This window comes from Mytilus californianus, unplaced genomic scaffold (assembly GCF_021869535.1).
Source record: "Mytilus californianus isolate M0D057914Y unplaced genomic scaffold, xbMytCali1.0.p SCAF_1, whole genome shotgun sequence".
Taxonomy (NCBI): domain Eukaryota; kingdom Metazoa; phylum Mollusca; class Bivalvia; order Mytilida; family Mytilidae; genus Mytilus; species Mytilus californianus.
This window is the reverse complement of record NW_026262581.1, coordinates 50947075-50968113: the sequence shown is the minus strand read 5'-3', so window position 1 is coordinate 50968113 and position 21039 is coordinate 50947075. Positions and strand designations below refer to the sequence as shown.

At 30.1% G+C, this 21039-nt stretch overlaps 1 protein-coding gene across 2 annotated transcripts in view; it reads right to left on the bottom strand.

Moving 5' to 3' along the window:
• The window catches only part of LOC127720646 (scm-like with four MBT domains protein 1), a 29270-nt gene extending 10163 nt beyond the window's left edge, over window positions 1-19107 (bottom strand). The window contains exons 1-14 of one of the 2 annotated variants that reach the window (XM_052227361.1): window positions 18993-19107; window positions 12915-14022; window positions 11373-11470; window positions 10672-10912; window positions 9711-9799; window positions 8065-8305; window positions 7559-7656; window positions 6361-6616; window positions 5782-5864; window positions 5198-5460; window positions 4020-4060; window positions 2889-3126; window positions 1907-2082; window positions 17-396 (exon numbers count right to left, since the gene is read on the bottom strand). In XM_052227361.1, the coding sequence (XP_052083321.1) occupies window positions 17-396; window positions 1907-2082; window positions 2889-3126; window positions 4020-4060; window positions 5198-5460; window positions 5782-5864; window positions 6361-6616; window positions 7559-7656; window positions 8065-8305; window positions 9711-9799; window positions 10672-10912; window positions 11373-11470; window positions 12915-14001 (3291 nt within the window). In that variant the 5' untranslated portion in view covers window positions 14002-14022; window positions 18993-19107. The other variant, XM_052227371.1, reaches the window with a different exon arrangement.
• Window positions 19108-21039: the final 1932 nt, after the last annotated feature.

The window sequence follows — 21039 nt, the reverse complement described above, 5'->3', positions numbered from 1 at the left end:
ATGACTCTCTACTTACAGGTTTGGTATGAATGTGATGCTTGTCTTGCACTGGAATCTTCTTGTGTGTTTTTCTCTCAAAACTATATTTAGGTAATTTTGCTCCTCTTGTTTTGATATCTGAAGGCAAAGGAATATGGTGAACATATTTCCTTTTTAATGTCTTATCACCATTATATAGATTTTCTCCACTATCATTTGTTTTAGTGTCACTAGTTACACTTTCTTTGTCCTCATCCCCATCAACAATGCTGCCATTTTCTTCTGCATTTGTCTCCCCTTGGGTAAGAATTTTCATTCGTTTCTTCTTTTTCTTCTTTCCTGGCTTTTTAGGACCATTTTCTAAGTTTGTGTGACCGCCAGGTGGTCGACCCACTTTCTTTTTTGGATTATAATATGCTGCAGTAAATAAATTAATTGTACATTTAGTCATTTAAAGGAAACAATTTTCAAACCAGAAACACCATTGAGAAGATTTATTTTCATTTGCTTATCTATATGAGTTGTTACCACTCAACATTATTTTCATTTAAACTAATCGATCAATCTTATTCTTAAGTATTTTCATATTTCATATGCTAAAGGGAAACTAATGTTAAATATTTAACATGTAGCAACAGTATCATTTAAAATAGTCTGTGCATAAAGGAATATCCATGCACATTGCTCAGTTGTAATTAAGGAATGACTGTAATATTTTTTCTGTCTATGAAGAAATAACATCAAAAATGTGGTGCACACTGAATAACACAGAAAAAATATTAAAGTCATTTCTTATAATTTAATCCTAAATTCCATTTTAAACCGGAGTAAACTATGAAAAAACGTTGATGACGTCACGGTCACATGACAAAATTATGTCTATTAGCTGATAAACAAAACAACGTCAGCCAATCAGAAGACGCGTTACATCCAAAATTAAATTATCACAGAGTAGTGTTATAAATTCATTAAGCCATGTGCAATTATTTGTTTCTTATATTCTTACTCAATTTCATAAATGTTATAAAGGGTGGGCTCCTTTTTATTTTTGTATTTTATGAATAGCTGCAGCTATGTTTGTGAAGCATAACCCTGTTTCTTTCAAAGGATAAGAGTCAAACAAAAGTTTTTAGTGGAGCAAGTACTTCATCTATTTTCCCTATACATGTATTACAGTTACATCCTATATTAGTTTGAACACTTCCAAAATTTCCAAATATTTTAGTCTCAATTTATGGCGTGTTAACATATGACAGTGTCGAAAAACTACTAAACTGATATGACTTATCATTGAAAATATTCTTTTATCTTTCATATTCTTAAAGTCTTCAAACCCAAACTATAGTATTTATTTATCATTTTCAGTACATGAAACTCTAGATATCCGGATTGTGGGCTTTTTTTTTCAGAACAGAAAGTAGAACAGAACATTGTCAGATCCTTGTAAGTAAAGTGTGGATACAGGATTGGCATTCTAATCGGATTGATGATAATTGAATTACAATCTTGTGCTACATATTCAATTTAATGGATTTTTGTTTTCTTATTTAAGGTTATGTTACACTTTATTATGCTTCTGTTTGTTCTTTGATACTTTGAGTTTTTGTTATATTATAATCATATCAAGTAATTGTGTTCTACACTTACTATACTGAGTTTTTGTTATATTATAATCATATCAAGTAATTGTGTTCTACACTTACTATACTGAGTTTTTGTTATATTATAATCATATCAAGTAATTGTGTTCTACACTTACTATACTAAGTTTTTGTTATATTATAATCATATCAAGTAATTGTGTTCTACACTTACTATACTGAGTTTTTGTTATATTATAATCATATCAAGTAATTGTGTTCTACACTTACTATACTGAGTTTTTGTTATATTATAATCATATCAAGTAATTGTGTTCTACACTTACTATACTGAGTTTTTGTAAGTTGTGAGCATTTTTCAGGACATTCTCCATTTATGAAAGTTTGACTGATTAAATTTGGACAGCATTCTAACTTTGTACATATCTTTCTGCAAAACTCTGGTAATTTCTCTGCATGCTGAATAATCTCTACAACTGCTCTGTAGCTCTTTCCTTTGTACCTGGAGTCAATCATCAAAGTGAAGTTAGTGGCATATATTTTGTACCTGGCTTAAATTGGTCATCTTTAATTTTAAACACTCGCTGTTGTCTTTTTCCCAATTTATAAAAATATCATATGAAAAATCAGACGTTTCAAATGTTAATGGTATCCTGAAATTTTCAGCATTGAGCGGATCGGATCCTGCTGTCCATTGATTTTGAAAATAAAATATACTCAAACATTGAACTTCATCAATTTCATGAAAAATTGTTCAACTCAGGCTAAACTTGAAACTACAACTTCTGATAACATCACTTACACCTAAAATCTGGCCAATGTCTCACATCTTTAATCCAATACTTGGTTAAATCACGAAATATTGACTGTTTTCTTCAACAAAAGTCGTTTTGTTTGATCCTTTGACCTAAATTGTTTTGTTTGGTAACTTTACATACAAGACAAAACATATTTTGTACTTTATTTCGTTCTTAAACAGGAATCATCAGTATACCATTACAACTTTGGCTGTTGTTTTTATTTGTCACTACTCTTTCTAGCTTCTGTACATTCAGAAATTATTACAAGGTTTTTATTTAAGCCAATAATGTGACTGTGTGAGTATTACAATAATAAGAACTACCATTCTGATATCTAATACATATATCTGTATGCAGCTTTTCCTGAAATCGCAATAATTCATCTATCATTTTTGTCCATTCTTTAAAAAAAATGTATAATAAATGCATGCAATAACTTCTGAATTTACAGTACTTATTACAGTGGAGTGTTTTCTAACTAGTAGACATATAAGACTTAAAGACTCACTTTGCTTTTAATATTTGTTGGTACATATCAAGATTAGGTCTGCCCTCCAGCTGAAGTTCTTTGAGCACCCTGCATGGTTTATAGGCCACATTTATCAGCATTGATAACACCTCTTTCATCACGAGGAAAATTGGACCTGGACCGACACATTTTGGTAAAGAGGCTATTCTACTCTTACTCAGATGAGGACCAGAGAAACAATGATGGTTGTAATACACTTTATTGCACCATTCTCCACCTAAAATAGCATGATACTACTTAAACAAATGGGTCCAAAGACTAATATGATTCTTAAAAAAATGTAGGATAATCTATAATTGATATGCAAATATATACCAGTATAACATTTGAAAATATAATTATTACAATTGTTTTGTACAAAATAAATACCATCTTTAGAGAATTTTCTTTCAAAATTTGAGTATTTGGAAATTGGCTGAATTTGTTAAACTCAATATTACGAGATGCATACCTTCAACATCAACTTAAACATTTAAAACTTTCAGGAGATCAGTTTTAATATCAACACATGAAATTTCCATGAAAAATGATGAAATTCCAAAGTAAAACAAGACCAAAACCTGGTCTGGACCTGTGTCCCTGTATGTAATTGATTGAGGTAACATATATATTGGAGCATAGCTGATCATTTCCTTTCATTGATCCCAAGAAAACTTTCATGAAAATTTTTCTTGTACAATGATTGTTGTAAAATTTCAAACTATCGGCAAACAGGAAGTGGATACATCACTGATGTAAAAAAAAATCATTCTATTAATTAGTTAAGTCTGTAACTAGAGATGACAACTTTAATATGTGTGCAATATATTAAAATAGTCTATCTACCAGAAAGTCACACTCCTGAAGTATAAAAGACAACTGAAAAATAAACAGATGGACCATACAGACTCTTTGAATAAGCCATGGACTCACACCACACTGACTAATTTTACAAGTGTTAACAACAACCTGTACAACTCAACCATAACAAACAAGTAACAAGCTGACAGACAGCTGAAGGACAAGCAATTAACAAGTACTATAGATATGCACCAGCATAAAAAGTATTTGATTAATTGCTACACAAGTTTTTAATGATATTTCCTAGATATAGCAAGTTAAAATGAATACCTTGTTTTGAATGGAAGACTTCATTTGTTGAATCAGTAATCCTGTCAAATAGAAAAGCATAACAATGAAAATTTAAACACTACTGCAATGTTTTTATTATTTCGAAAATTTAATAGAATGAACAATGCAACTTTTGCAACTCACATTTTTTTTTTTGCTTGTTATTTACTTTGTGTTGCTCAATCTTGAGTTTTCTATGTTGTTGTTTTGTGTACTGTTGTTTGTCTTTTCATCATTTTCGTTTTTTGCCATGGCATTGTCAGTTTGTTTTCGACTTTGAATATCCATTTTGTATCTTTGGCCTCTCTTCTACATACTCAGGAATCAAACTATTAAACAATTTTCAGGGACACTTAATGGTAAGCAGATCTTTTACTCTTTAGAGAATGTGTTCATATTGTTTCCTTAGTTTTGATATGTTAAGAATTTCCTCAATATTTAAAGTGTTTTGTTAACAAGTGCTGTCCTCAAAATTAAATTGATCTATTTACTCTTAATATTCTTTTTTTGTGAAAAAATGCTGCTTATATAATCATATTTATCTCATTATGGTATGTAATAGGCCTCAACAAATCAGTATGATAACTCATCTTATGGTGTAACATCACTAATTCGGGCCCGGCCAGAAAGCACATACCAGAAAGTAGTACAAATGTACATACTTAACACAAAATAGTTCCTACGCATGAGTGTAACTTTCAAAATATGTAGAATATCTAGGTATTTTTGGTATCAAATGAAAGCTGAATGACTGGTGATCATTGTAGAACACTTTTTGACTTATAATTTTGAATTTCAAAAAAACTGCACCAAATTTTAAAAAGAGGGTATATTTTGCCTGTTTGTCAGATCTGAAGTACCTGTTTTGGTACATCTGAAGTTCGGGGAACCAGTTCTTTCTTATATGCCATGAAAGGTATGTTGATTTTTTCAGTACAAGACACCATAAAGTGTTGCTTTGACATGTAATGATTGTCACTTTATTTGAACTTAAAACAAAAGAGCTGTGCCTGCTTGAAATTGATGAATTTAACATAGAAAGCAATAGGGCCATGAATTAGTGGTGTACTTCCTTATGTTATAACAGATGATATTATCTATCTAACATAACATCAACATACTATATCATTTTACACTATAAAAAAGAGCATCATGGATGTAGAAATAATTTCACTCACTCAGATAGAACAGCAGATTTCTTCTTTACCATTACTGGAGTTTTCAACTGGTACCCATTACTTTCACACCAACCAACTGGAAACAAGTTGTGTGATTCAAAATGTTCAATATGGCTGCTTCCGTACAAAGGGATGCTGTCTAGGTGAATCCACAGTAATGGTTCAAAAACTCTTGATATGGTAGCTACACAGATTTGGTTTGGATTTTCTGGATTAACTGCTTCAAATTTCATTCCAGGTTCAATGTCTTGTTCAAATTTCCTCTGAAATTCATTTGAAAAATAAAATGTATTCTTCTTTCAAAAGACAAGATGGGAATATGGTCAACATCTGGTGTGACTATATCTTAAACTTTAAAAAATTACCAAATTATGAGTATTTTATGAAATATGACATTGTATGAAACTTTCTATTTTGAACTAAAAATCATGATAGTGGTACCCCTTTTTTTCTTTCCAAATCACTGTGTACTGTTTTAACAATGTTATAAATGTATCAAAATTGGAAGAAATAAATTAACAACAGATTTTATTCTGTTCCTTTCTAAGTCCAACAATGCCTTAAAGGATAAGATTGTTCTTTACCTCAGGGAAACATGAATTTGGAGCTGCCTCTGCTTTACAATATTTCAAATAGTCCTCCCATGATAGGGTTGATTTTGGCCAACCTACAAACAGGTCAATTACAATATTAATGAAATTGTAAACACAAAACTTAATTGAATTTCTTCTTTTTCCTTAAAAATGTACACGTTATACTGTAAGAAGAAATTTTCAATGTCTCTGTTTAGACAAAATTATAGTAGTCAAGCTTTGGTCTTTCTTCTTCCCTCTTAATATTTGATGGGTTTTAAGGGTATTCTTGCAATAAATTCCTTTTAATAGTAGGTTTTCATGATTTTGCACACCATGTAGAAATAAATTTAAGATTTTTTACTTTAGGTTGTTATATGGTATTTCATATTTATACTTGCATTATACTTGAAATGGAATTACTGTCCCAAATATATTTACCCCCATATTCTTTTATTTTGTATAAATCAGTCTATTCAACTTCAAGTCAACAATGCACTTCACATAAGTTAATGATAAATTTGTCATCTTGTAGACAATGTATAATTTAATGTGAAATATTCAAAGTATATAGATCTAAATAAATCTTACCATTAGGGGGAGTAACATTTATGCCTTTTGACCGACACCACTTTGTAGGAAATATACATTTTGATCCAGAATAACATGAGAATCTTATCCTACACATTTCTTCTTTATTTTCCAAGTCGTCAATTTCAACAACAAAATAACGTGAATTCAAAACATATAAGACAGTTGCAGGACATATCTGTGTTTTATTTATAGGATTGAGAGCTTCAAGCTTCCAACCTTTCTCAAACCTATGCTCATTCACTTCCTCTTGGTCCTACAATGATATTTATATAAATATTATAAAAGACGGTTTTGTATGCATGTTCAATTTCTTTTTTTGGTATACTGTTGATATATATTTGAAATACTTCCTCTGCAAGAGGAGCACGTGTAAATATGAATCGAAAGAAAAGTACATTACGAAATAAAATGATTTATTGATGTGTTAATGTAACACAATAAAGCAATTGACATTTATAGGTCAACATACTGTCTGCATAAAAAAGTATACCACAAAAATACCGAACTCCAAGGCAAATTCAAAAAGGGGACAGTTCATAAGAACTGACAAAATCTAACTTTATTAATCAATGGAACAAGTGAAAAACAACTGTCATATTCCTCACTTGGTACAGACATTTTCAGAAGAAAATGGTGGGTTAAACCTGGTTAAACCTAAATAAAGAGCTTTTTATTCAATATGTCAAGCCATAAATCTCTCATATTCTAGAAAAGAAGTTAACAAATTTAACAGAGACTACATGTATCATAGATTTGGAAATTCCAAAAACAAAATTCCCCCAAAAAAAACAACAGCACAATATACATCCATGCATTTGAATATAATATTCTATCAAGTTAGATTTATTTAAATGTGATAAGTAATTTTTCATGAACCTTTAAGAAAAAATGACAATTTCAAAAGCAAATATAAAAATGTTTCTTATTTGTTTCTTTTTCTCAGATGAACAAGTTTTAATGAAATATATTCACATTCATTACCTTAAATATTTTCAATTTTCATAACACTTTTAATAAGTACAACTTGAGAATTTCTTTCAGAAAATTCTGGACCTTTGTAAACACCCTTCTACTGAAAATTCTAGTTTCACATTCCCATGGTGCAAGACCCTCATGGGTAGTCAAGATCATTAAACACCCATATAGTAGAAGTTTTACTTCACATTTCATAAATGAGCAAGTCAATATAATTCACCTTAAAAATGGCAAGTGGTAAAACAAATTTCTCAGCCTCTTTCAAAGCCGTCTTCGATACTTCTGACCAATCTGTCTCACAATCTTCACTTATCAACTCTAAAAGTAGAATGAAACATTGCCAACATTATTCATGTTATGAGGTCAAATTTAAAACAAAATATTAATTCAGTATTCACCAAAAGTTGTTGGCTTACTGGAGGAAAAATCTGTTTTGTTCATAAAATTGCTTTTGTCATGAATACTGATTAAACCATAAAATGATAAATTCATCTGAACATTTTAAGCAAGTTTATTTTTAATACTACATGGTCTTTGACTTGAATACATTGCAAAAAGAATTACACATCTAAAAAAAATTAAAAAAAGACAAAGATGATCCATCCTCCACACACTTGACTATAGTTCAGCAAATAGTAGATTAGGTCAACCATGATTTGAAATAAAAACTTAAAATTACAGGAAAATTGGTTCTTCTGAAGCTAAAGTAATTTCACACTTTCAAACCTTTTGGGGGTTGATATTTGAATCCATGCATTTTAGCCCATCCAATGGGATGCAGTCTATGGTTGAGGTAGAATAGCCAGAAATCGTGGGTTGCAGTTTCTACACCTTCAAATCTCAGATACAGACGACCACCAACATTCTCAAGTATCTTGACTAACCAAACTTCTAATGGATAGACTGGATGCTGAAGTTCTAATCTCATGCCTTGTTTAAGCTGATCGATTGGAGTGATTCCTGTACTCTGTAATATATATTTACATAAATTCATAAAGTGTTGCTGTGAATTGTGGATGTTCAGTTAAAAAGGGTCAGAAGTGACATACATAACTTTTTTTTTGCATTTTTCACAGATGTTAGAAATATAATTTAATATTTTTCTCATAGATAAGGTGGACATGCACAAGGTTCCCTCATTATACCTTCTCTTACATTTTCCCTTCCATGATCTATCAATATATCTTCATAAATTCTATAACGCATAACTAAATGAGGTACTTCTAATTACATTTAAGTTTAAATTTTTAAATTTAAATCATACAAATCATATAAAATTTGAAATAAACATACCAAAAAAAATGTAATGAGCTGGTCTATAATTTTACAAAGGATGTTGGAGCTATCAAATCAAGTTGTGACAGTGAAACCTTTTAAATTGAACTTTTGAATAAAGACATACATAAACTTATGACACAGGTACAAAGACACCAGTAAATCTGGATATTTTGGTGTGGGGATAAATATTGTGGTTTTTACCAAAAAGCAGTGGTTACATTTTACTAGGTTAAATGTTGCCTCCTTTTGTTAATAATGATTTTTCCAAATAAAATTCATTGTACAATTAGTTCTGTTGGTGACTAGTTTATATGTAAAAAAAATTGTTTAACAGCTGTACTTTAAGAAAGTACAAAACATCAAGACACAATTAGGATAATAAATAGATAGATTTAATATAAAAAGTCATATATTATATTAATTGCAATAACTGGATAATAGAGGTGAGGGAAGATCAACTGAAGTTTAAATTTTATTAATTTGTGTTTTGTTACTATTAATGATCTCATATCCAGAACGGATCTTTAAATTTAATATCATATGATGTAAATGTAACATACCCTACTAGTTATATCATTAGTGTTATTCCTTTTCACCATTAAAAATTATTATAAATGTGCAGAGTTAATTGTTTAAACATAATCATTTCTCATAATGTTTTTTTATGTAAAATCTGGCATTTATATTATTTATGTTTTATTTTGGTGTATTCAAATTTGGCACTTTCATCTTTCTAAAAATCACCAAATTAAACACAATATGACTTCAACCAAAATATCCGAAATATCCAAATATTTACAGTATTCTATGGAATCAAACTTAATGCATTAAGGAAACCTTGCTGTCAATTTGAAATTGATTTTAGTTTAACAGGACTTTGGTAAAGTCTAGATTTCACTGAAATTGTTGCATCAATGTGTCTTAAATATAAGTTATTTTTGATGATAATATTAAATAAATTAGATTTGAAAAGCAAACCATTTCTGAAAGTTTACAGATTATTTTAAGTGTAATAGCGTTACAATTCAAGGCAGATTTTTTTTTCTTGGTAACTATGAATGGAGTGTCTGACTGTTCCACAATTTATTTCTTACCTTGTCCAAAAGATAAGAAGGGGCTGTACGAGCACCAGTTAATGATCGCACAAGGAAGTCTCTCCAATCATCAAACTTGTCCTTGATTGCTGAAAGACAGATGTTATGCCTGAATTATTCATAATTTCCTACAAATCATTAGGCAAATAAAATAATTTCTCTAATTCTTCGTCAATTTATCCCTTTCTGCACCTATTGTATAAAAAAAATTTAATCAACGTGTGGTTCGTTTGATCTCAGTTCTCCATTGGTTAAAATCCGATTATGACGTCGAATTTTCTTGTTTTCTTCTGAATTTCCTATTGTGACGGCATGAAAAAAGGCAACCATGCCTGATGACGTCACATAGAAAGAACACAACTTTTTGCAGATCACTTAAAAAGAAGGAATAAGTTTGCCTGCATATTGTTTGAAAATCATTAGAGAAACAGATTCCACCACCAAATCTCGTGTAATACGATATTTATCCACTCGACAGTTAAATTTTAAATATTTAAAACGCTCGGCAAGCCTCGCCTTTTAAATTTGAAAATTTAACTGTCTCGAGTAGATAAATATAGTATTACACTCGCTGCAGTGGTAGAATCTATATATCTCCACCTTACAGTTATTTTACCAACATTTACAGAATCATATAAGGTTTTTAAAAAGTTCTGCAAATATATATATAGACGTTTTCAATGGAACAAATGTAAATGGACAGATACCATACATTTTATTTTTCTCCCTATAATAATTGTGATTTGTGATCATTTGATCTAGAAAACAAGTAAAATATGAAGGCTGCTTCAGATTCTTCATTGACACATGTCATTAGTGAGAAAGGGGCATTTTACAATGCTCTTGAATGCTTCCAGTCTTGTGAATGAATTTAACAGAAAGATGACAACTGAACAACTTACTGTACCAAATTCCTCACATGAGGTATCAATAAATAACAACATTCTGATTTTTACTTTACCTTCTGGTGGTTGTAAAATTTGATTATTCTGAGCACACCATCCTATTGGATGAATTTCTGAGGTCATAAGGTCACACCAAAAATCAGAAGAGTTGTCATCTTCATAACCATCAAATCGTAATCGTAACAATGGTCCACAGGTCATAAGTACTGAGGCAACCCAGTATGTATCTGTATTACATTTGTTAGGCACTTCTAATTTCATTCCTTTAACAAATCCACTCTCTAAGCTGTACTCAACCTAAAATCAAGCAAAGAAAATGAAAGATATAGTTTTTAACATATATAGATAATTATGAATACTGTGGATACATTTATTTTCGTGGGTACCAATTTTCAAGAATTAAGGAATTGGTACAAACAAGTCTGATGAGAGATCCTTACTAAATGATGAATTGAGCAAGGCTTAAAGAAATAAAAATCCTTCAGGAAAACAACTTTTTCTAAAGTCTAGTGGTCAGTATAACAAGTTGAATTTGGCTGATTTATGAAGAAATTTCTGCACACAGATCTCTAACATGGTGACAAAAGGGAAGTAACTCTTGCTCAAATTGTGTCAATGGAAACCTATCAATTGTTTGGTGAAGAAAATTAAAAAATTTAGATCGCATGTAAAAAGAAAAAACTTTTTTTTCATTTATGGAACTATTTTTGCCATTACTGTCCCATTACTTTGTTTCAAGACAGCCATTTATTCTTACATGTTTAAATGCTGTTGGAGGAACAGAAACTGAACCTGTCTCCTCTAAATGTTTTTCCCATATAAATTCTGCTTCTTCGTTATCAACAGTATCTGCACCTGCAAATGAGAAGAAATTTTGCCAGCTTTTCATAACAAACAAAACAAAAATTTGTATGCAACAAAAAGATAACATTCCATTTTCAAGTTGCAGTATTGATAAGAAATTAATCCCTCTCAATTTAAAATGAGGTTTTTCCTGTTTAATATCTGCATCAGAATCATACGACACATTACTGAAACAATACTTATATAAGTGACAAATATCAATTTCTGTGAATAATTATGAAAATTACCTAAACAATATTTATAAAAGTGACAAATTTTTACTCTTGTCAATATTAAATTTGTTATAAACCAATTACATAAATTGCAAATTGCTTTAAAAAAAAATATTTAAGCTACTGCCTTGAAAGATATGTGTTTTATGTATTTCTATTGTATAACTGTAATTTGTGCACTTTTGAAAAATAAAATATTGTTTTAACTAAGGTAGCAATACACAGTTAGTTTGTTTCGCATTTTGGCCATGGTGAATTTTTTAAATATGAAAGTTTTTGTACAATAAAATTGATTTTTATATAGTTGAAGAATAATATGGCCTTCCAAGTGGGTATATATGAACATCTAGATTGTTTTTAGCATGTTTTATAGGCCATTTTTCTGTTTGACAGTCCGTATTTTCACATCCGTACTGCCCATAGGTCCAGAAATTATTGTAGTGTTTTTCAACAAAGATTTGACCCTTGATCTTTTCAATTCAATTTTATGGAAAAATGAGCAGAAATGCATATTGATTTTTTTTGGACCTCTTGATAGACAAATGTCTATGGTTTCATGAAAGGTATCACTCTAATGGATTGAAATTCTCCTTTGGACCAAATTTTGGAGACTTTTGTGACATTTTCACCCCCCTTTTTGCAATATTTTTTATCAAATAAATGCAGATTGTTGCCATGGTTACACCAAAAAGAGATTATATTTCACCATTATAACTATTGGAAATCAAATCTATGGAAGATGCTCTTTCCATAAGTATATACATGCATAACACAAATAGTAAGCCTTTTTTGTTAGAAAGGAAGGGAAAGAGGGTGGTTAAAAATTATGAGTGTCAATTTTAAGTATTTTTCCTAACTGTGTATTGCTACCTAAAGATATGTGTATTTATGTTTATGCATGATTAAATTCTAAAGACTTCTAGCATTTCATGTGGTAAAAGCAGAAAGTGGCTTTTGCACATTTAGATACATGTATTCATTAATCTACAAGTCACAATAAATATCATTAATTTTAGATGTAATTTAGAGAAAAGGAGAATAAATGTACAGTATACCGTACAGTTAAAACTTTCAGCAATATTTGATGATAGATGCATATACCATACATGCAATTGGATAAAGAAATTTTGTACAGATTTAAAGAGGCAATCCTGACATATGCACCCTCCTCCCTCCTAAAAATCTCAACCTCTTTTGGTTAAAATGTTCCATTGAGCACATACCTTTATTTATCTTTTCATCACTTTTTACAACATCCTTTGTCTCAACTAAAGAATCTCTGCTACTTTCTTCCTCTTCGTTTGTTTCTTTCAATTCACATGTTGTAAGAAACTGACTTTGTTTTACTTTATCAATACATACAGAATCTGTATCATCATTTATGGCTTGTTCTTCATTTTCATTTTCTTTTGTACTCTTCAGTTCCATTTTATTCTCTACTTGTGTGTCACCTAGTTTTTTAATATCTTTTGGAGTTGATACAGCTGAAAGTTTTTCATTTAGGACACTGAAACCGATTTTTTCAATGATATCAGGATTATTCTGATTTTGTGTTGAACTATCTGTACATTCATTATCAATGTTATCAGAACCTATAGTTTCTGTATCATCAGTATTTATTGTATCAACAGGCACATGGTTTTTGACATTTTGTGCATTTTCAATATCTCCATCAATATGTGAAACACTTTCAGATCGCAGTGATTCAATATTTGCAGAGTCTTGATCCATGGCAGTATGACCTACATTTTCAGTGAGATCAAAACTCTGCTCTTTGGAGCTATTGAGGAAATATTGAGATGTAAGGTAAGTATCAGAAGATGCTGATGCCACAGATGTTAATGGCTGACCCATCATTCCAACTGGCATGCAGTTTACTATACTTGGCATACCTGTTGAAATTGCTGACAAAATTGGCACCAATGGTAATTTTTCTACTAGTTCAGGCTGCTGATCTTGTAAAAGCATAGTACCTGGTGTCAAAGTGCTTGGTGCTAATTGCAGGATTTGTGGATCAATAGGAAGTCCAATAGTTGTTATGGCAACTGGCAACAAATGAGGAGGTTGAATTTCAAGTTGTGGTAAACTGATGTTACAAGTAACACTATTCACATTTTGTAAGGCAGTGGCAGTAATATCTGTGAAGGCAGGTAAATGGCTTGGTAATGCAGCATTTTCAAAAGGAATCTGCTCAAATGTTTGAGGAATACTTGAGATATTCACAGCTTCAGTTTGATTTACAGAGTTGTCTCCACTTGAGCTGACTGTAAGTGGTGATTCTGTAGATTCAATTCCACCATAATCCTCCATTTTGACTTTTTAATTTATTTACTGAAAAATATGCAATACATCATCTGTCTTTTAAACTGAATATTTTAATCCAACGAAGGACTGTGACTGTTTGTTTTTATTTTTATCTTCAAGACAAAGTATTATGGTATATATTAAGGTCCTGATGAACACAACCATGTAACAAGAATTTTTTCGTTAAGGCCAATTAACTGTAGAAACACAGCATTTTTAGAGAGATCAATTGCCCACATTGTACAGAGGTCTGAAACTTCTGAAAAAGACGTAAACTCATGGGAATATAACTGTTAAATGTGTTAATAATTGGAATACATTTCAGGAAAAACAGTTTCAAGTACAGCCAAAAATCTGTAATAACCCAAAAAGTCTAGATTTTTTATCAAAATTGGTCATTGTTGACTACCATAACCCAAACTGTTTACCTTGAAGCACATTTGTACTCCCGGTGTACAGGGAGACCCATAGTCTATGCAGACTACAGCAATTTACATCTATCAGCATCCCCTGGTCTTGCAGGTAACAAAATACGACAAATCTCATAAAATTAATGTTTTTTCACCAAATGGCCTATTCTACATTTTGTAATTTCTTTGCTCATGTGTTGATGTAAGTGAAATTATTACAACATTTTTATCAATAGATTCATAGTTTAAAACACATTCAAAAGGATATAATATAAGAGGGTCTTTTCGAAAACCAGAAACATTACATTTATTTCTATTGGTTGTATTGGGTTCTGTCACCTGTAAGCTCAACCTAGACAGGGGAGAAAATTCAATACATGCCATTTTTACAGTAATTGTTTTGTATTTTATCTTAAAAATATTTATCTGACATACTTTTTTAAAGGTAAAATAGCAAAATATAACTGTAAAAAATGCTATTAAAATAATGACCTTTTAATATCTTCTCCTTTATTATATTTATCAGTCTGTAAGGTAAAAAAAAATAACACCTTTGTGTGTCTGTTAACATGCTGAGAAAAATAAGCGTTGATAGGAAAGCAAATAACTTTATTTTCCTCAATGTTTTTTACTGGTTTAATGATGGCATACAGTAAAGCTATAATAATGCTTGTTAAAAGATTACTAAAAATTCTTTTAGGTAGGCAATAAAAATTAGGGTTAGTTAGCGGAAACACATCTTTTATTTAGGCCAAACACGGAGAACAAATTTTTTAATAAATTTTAAAAACAAATTAATATAATAAAAAAAAGTTGTTTGAATGGAAATATGACCTTCGGTAGGAATGGTTTCTGTTCACTTTCAATTGGAAATATGAAGAACTAATCCAAACCTTTTTTTTTTTTTTTTTTTTTTTTTCATAACCTTTTTCTAAAAAAATACATAATTGGGTGATTTTTTTTTTTCTTTTATCTTTTAACTATACAAAAATATTAGGGGTCACTGGATTAATATTTGTTACCTAAATCAATTTAGTTTAAGGAATGCATGATAAAAAATATCTTTAACTATAATTTTGCAGTTTGGTGCCATCTGGATGTTATGTTTTATTTTCACTCAACATACATGATATATCTAGACTAATTGATTTCTTCTGAAAAATGAATCTATAGACAACATATAAACTTTATATTATTAATTATGTAATGTTCAGAGCAATAACATATTATATATAAATAAAATTATGTGTACATTTTTCCATATGTATATAATATGGCAATTTAAAGACAAACAAATTTTGATTTTTTTTCTTTTTATATTCCTTACAAAGCAGTATGGCCAGTAAGGCCTTAAATTGGCCCTATAAATCAAACTTTGTTATACCATATATGTAAAACCCTATATTTACGATCTAAAATATGCAAATTTAGATAAATTAAACACTTTTGTTGTCTGCTGTTAGTTTTAATAAATGTTGACAGCTACAAAAGAATGATATTTTACAGGTTTTTAGCCAAATTGCCTGTTTTTATGCATTTGTAAGGTCTATTTTCTTCAGAAAAACATTGGCCACATCTTTCGCCCAAAATAAAATTGTTATAAAAATATGTATATGGGTCAGATACACATCTTAGCAAAAAAATTATGGTTGTTCTTGCATGTGGCTAATTCCGTTAGAAGCAAAAAATTTATCAAAAATTAGTCAAAATTATCATTTTTTTTTCATTTAAGTACACTTTTATGATGTCATAATGACATCACAATAGTTCTAATGTGTCAAGAGTTTGGTGAATTTGTTTTTATTGTCATCCATTTTTACATATTTTGTCATCAAATATCTATTCATATTATCGAAGTTAAATTTCACTGATTTTTAGGGCCAATATAGAACCTCCTTGAACCTGCTCCTTTATTTATATATGTAGATTTAGTTTACACATTATCAAATAATTGGACCTCTAAAAGAAAAAATGTTAGACATATAATTTTTTTTTATATTTTAGTGCGATGAAGTTCTAAATACATAAAATAAAATCTGTAACAATCTCAAATACCACCAAATTAGGTATACTTTGCACATACATGTGATGGACTGTGAAACTCAGATCAGGAGATTGGGAAATTTTGGTCAGGAGATTAGGACTCAGATCAGGAGGTTTTTAATCGACATAAATTTTGTCGTAAATGTAACCGTGTGCTGTAGAAATTGTCTTTTAAAGTGTGTTTTCTTCAACTTTCCATCCGAATGTATTATGTTTATAGTACCCTTGTACTTATAAATTTTCTCTATCTTTATTCAACATGTTCAATCTAACATTCTTTTTTTTTAGAGTTTGTTCTTTAAATTTTTTATTTCTTATCTTCTTTCTCATTATTCTTTAGAACAATCATTGCAATAAGAACATTTGTTAATCTATCTGCAAGTAGATTTTTTTTGCGTGTTAAGACACACATTGAAACCAGATAGGGTCATAGTTAATATATAAATTTCAATTTAAGCCTTGAAAGGAAGTATAGTACCCTAAAATAATTTTCAAATTATTATTTTTTCATTTGTCTTAAGACATTTAAAATCATTTTATTACCATCGTTTTATGATTATTTGTTCAATTTATATTTTATTTATATTCTTTTAAAAATTTACATTATTTAAAGGAAAGTAACTTAAAACAGGATAAATCAAGGGAAGTAACCCAAAATTCATTTCAATTATTTTTAAATACACACAGTTTTTATTACACAACGGCAGTTAGCCTGAGGTAAAAATTGTTGATTACCAGTATGTTTGACACCCAAGCTGACAAGTGAAGCCATATAACTATGCATGTTAATTGATTTACAGGTAAAATATAACTTCAGGTAATGTCTGTTACACCAGATATGTTGGGCTGAAATTTTTCATTCATGAAATATTTCATACACAGGATTTTTTTCTCTTCAACGGGAGGTTGGGAGGAGACCCCTGAAAACGGGATTATTGTACTCCCGTCGGGAGGTTCACATGTATGTTTGCAGCAATTTCTCTTTTTTATTTATTCTATTTTCTTTTTCATTTCTTTTTTTTTTTTTTTGGGAGGGGGGTAGTTGGTTGGTACAACTTATTTAACTGGACAGTCATTTACAGACAGTAATCATTGTTGGGATTTTGCCCTGATGGGTTGTGTCTGTTCACCGTGTTAAATTTTTGGATGAAAGATTAATTGTCACTTTTGAGTTTACATACATAAATATTCAAGTAATCCCCCTTTTTGAATGAGTTCAAAAACATAATTTCATCTTCAATTCCATATACCAAAAAATTACACCTTGGTTTTCACTAGGTAACATGGTCCATAAAATGTTGTTAAAACGGAGGAAAAATATATAAATAGAGAATGTGTGTTGAAACACTGTGTAATTACGATCCTTTTTAGGAATAATAATAAAGGTAGGTAGAATTCATTTTTTCCCTCAATTTCTTTTACCATGTGTATACTGGAACACCTGTAATTTTGTCTAGACTTCATTCGTGCCAATAAACACATAGGGCTAGACAAATTCTAAGCAGAAAAAAGGATTGGACAAGTATATACACATGCAAACACAATATTCTCTTATTCTGGCCTAAGTAGTCAAAATACATATTTAAATGTTATTTTAATGTATGCGCATGTTTAGTTTCAATATGAGTTCTTTACATTTCTATAATATATGTTTGGTCTTTTTTGTATAACTTAGTCCATTCTCTTACTCATATTTACCCTCCCCCTTTTTGGTTCAGTATATTTCAGTAATTTTTTAAAGTTTTCTTTTAATATGTATATATTGGAAGACCTGTAATTTTGTCTACATTTCACAAGTGCCAATAAACACATAGGGCTAGGCATTTTTAAGCATAAAAAAGGATTGGACAAATATATACACATGTATGATGTAAACACAATACTTTTTAATTCTGACCCAAGAAGTCAAAATATATTCAAACCATATATTTATTTTAATGTATGTGTAAGTTAAGTTTTCATAGAAATTCTTAGTATTTCTGAATATCAGTTTGGTCTTTTTTTTTATAACTTAAAGCCCATTTTCCTACTCATATTTACCTACCCCCTTTTTTTGGTGTGTATATTTTAGTGATTGTTGAAAGTTTTGTATGTGTAAAAAAAATAAACCATAAAGTTACAGAACTTACTAACAAATATTTTCTGCACCTTTAAGTATTAGACTATGTGCCATATTAGGTCTATAGATAAACGTATGAAATAATACTTTCGAGGTTCTATTTTTAGACTAGAGTATAAATGAATGATAAATTTTCCGCGTATTATAACCGAATAGAAAAGTATTTGCATTAATGATATTATATCTATAAATAAATATTTCCTCACTTGCATTGGGCAATATTTTCCATTTTGCTGTAATCAATAACACCAACTGTTTTAAATGTGGAACTAATGAAATATATTGATATTCTTCCAAATTATTCTTGCTGAAATAAACAAGTCATGAATATGCATATTATATTTGATCAAACGACCGACCAAAACAATCGGTTAGTTTTCCTATAAATAATGAAAAATATTCGGGAAAAAGATATATGCAATTACCTTATATATTAATCGATATGCCAATTAAAAGAAAAATGCAGTATCGAAGCTTCAACACAACAAATTTACAATTTTCCGTCCTTCTGTTTGTACTCATACTTCCACGTTCAAGATGGCAACTAATCGGCAAAAGTACATTGTGCGCATGTCCCTGTTACAAGATGCCGCTAACATGCCCCAATATTTTATGTTTTTAAATTTAAATATTTACGTGGCGGAACTTGGTCGATAAACACGTGTAAATGTTAAATACACAACTTTATGTATGAAATAGTAGATAATCAATACTTAACAAATATGATTAATTCATTAACAAAATACAGAGTTTATACTTCCCCTTCCCTTGTGCAATAAAGACTGTATGCAAATAACGTTTTAAAATTGGTCTCGACTGATTTGTTTGGAGAAAATATTCAATTTACCCTGCAAATAGTAAACTAGCAATTTATTATGTCCCAGATTTACATAACCTCGTAAGACGCTCAACACATGTGAGATGTTAGTACATTTTTACTAGGGAATCGCGGACGTCAGAGAGGGGCATATCTCGAGGGGCACTGTTGTTTATCACAAAGTGCATGATAGTATTGTATGGTACGTAACATGTATCTATACCCGGCCTAGATTGTACATGAATGATCACAAATTGTTGGACTAGATGCATTTTATTATGATGTATATACAACAAACCCGGGATATTTCGGAGGAAAGATCAGTAAAAAACATGAAAAGTGCTCAAGGGCAATTTAATAACACGAAAGTCCATATTAGCATGTGCTCGGGGAAAGTTAAGTTGAAGGACTATTTTAGCATATTTTATCAATGATTTCATGAAATTGCAGTGGCAGTGTTATTGAACTTTATGATAAATTTCCTCGTCCTGAACATGCATGAAATATTTTCCACTGGACGTTAAGCAACCACCAATCAATCAATTTAATAAATTTCATGCAGTTTATTGCGTATAATCAAAGGGTATGATTTGTTGTAGCATTATGTCGTTTAAAATATTTAAGACGGTATGTTTCTCTGCAGTTGTGAACTGAGTCACAAATAAGTTACAATTTAAAATATTTGATACATCAGCTGATCAAATGTATCATGGCATAAAACGGTTACTGGGTGCAATATTGAAGTTTCTCAGATCTGATTGTGCAAATGCTTGTTGTAGTCGTTTTATTTATTCAAATTAAGAGGTATCCATGTTACAGTATAGATTGGAATTCAGTAGGATCCAGAATCCTCCAGGTACAATTTGGAATTCTAATTTTTACTAAATCCGATTTACAATATCTACTAGTAGAAATTTCGATATCCAGATTTATACTAGGAGGATTTTGGATTATGATAAATTATTAGTAGGATCCGCAGGGACTCGGTTAGCGGATATACATTTTTACAATCATTGTAATTTTAATTGTGTGTTGTATTTCCTATCTATTTATATTAAATTATCAGAGTTTACGTCATGATTTGTATGTTTACCAGCAATGTGCAGTGTACTATCCATGTATTATATACTGAAAAAAAAATATTAAAATTACAATGATAACAAAAATATATCCGCTAGTAGGATCGAGGATATTACTTAAAACTATATAGTTACATTGCAGTATAGTTCTGGATAAAACTGGATCTATATTATAATCTATTGTTTTTACTGTATGATGTACTTTATGAGTATAAAAACAAATAAATGATAATATAATGCCACTTTCAATACTTTATCACAAACAAAATATGGTAAAATACAGACTCTGGTGAAATTCTTTTGGCATAGTAACATTTGCTAATATTTTGTTTGTGGTATTTCAAGTTGATAAGAAACACATTTTGACTTAAGCACATAAATCCAGGGAAACAAATTTTGCGTAGATTAACAAGATTATCTTCTGAATGAGTCATCATTAAAAAATTAACATATCTTTGTTAAAAGAGAGGCGAACCTTATCAAAGGGACAATTTAAAAAAAGTCGAAAATAAAACTGACAACGCCATGGCATAAAAAGAAACAGACAAACAGTACACAAAACACAACATAGAAAAC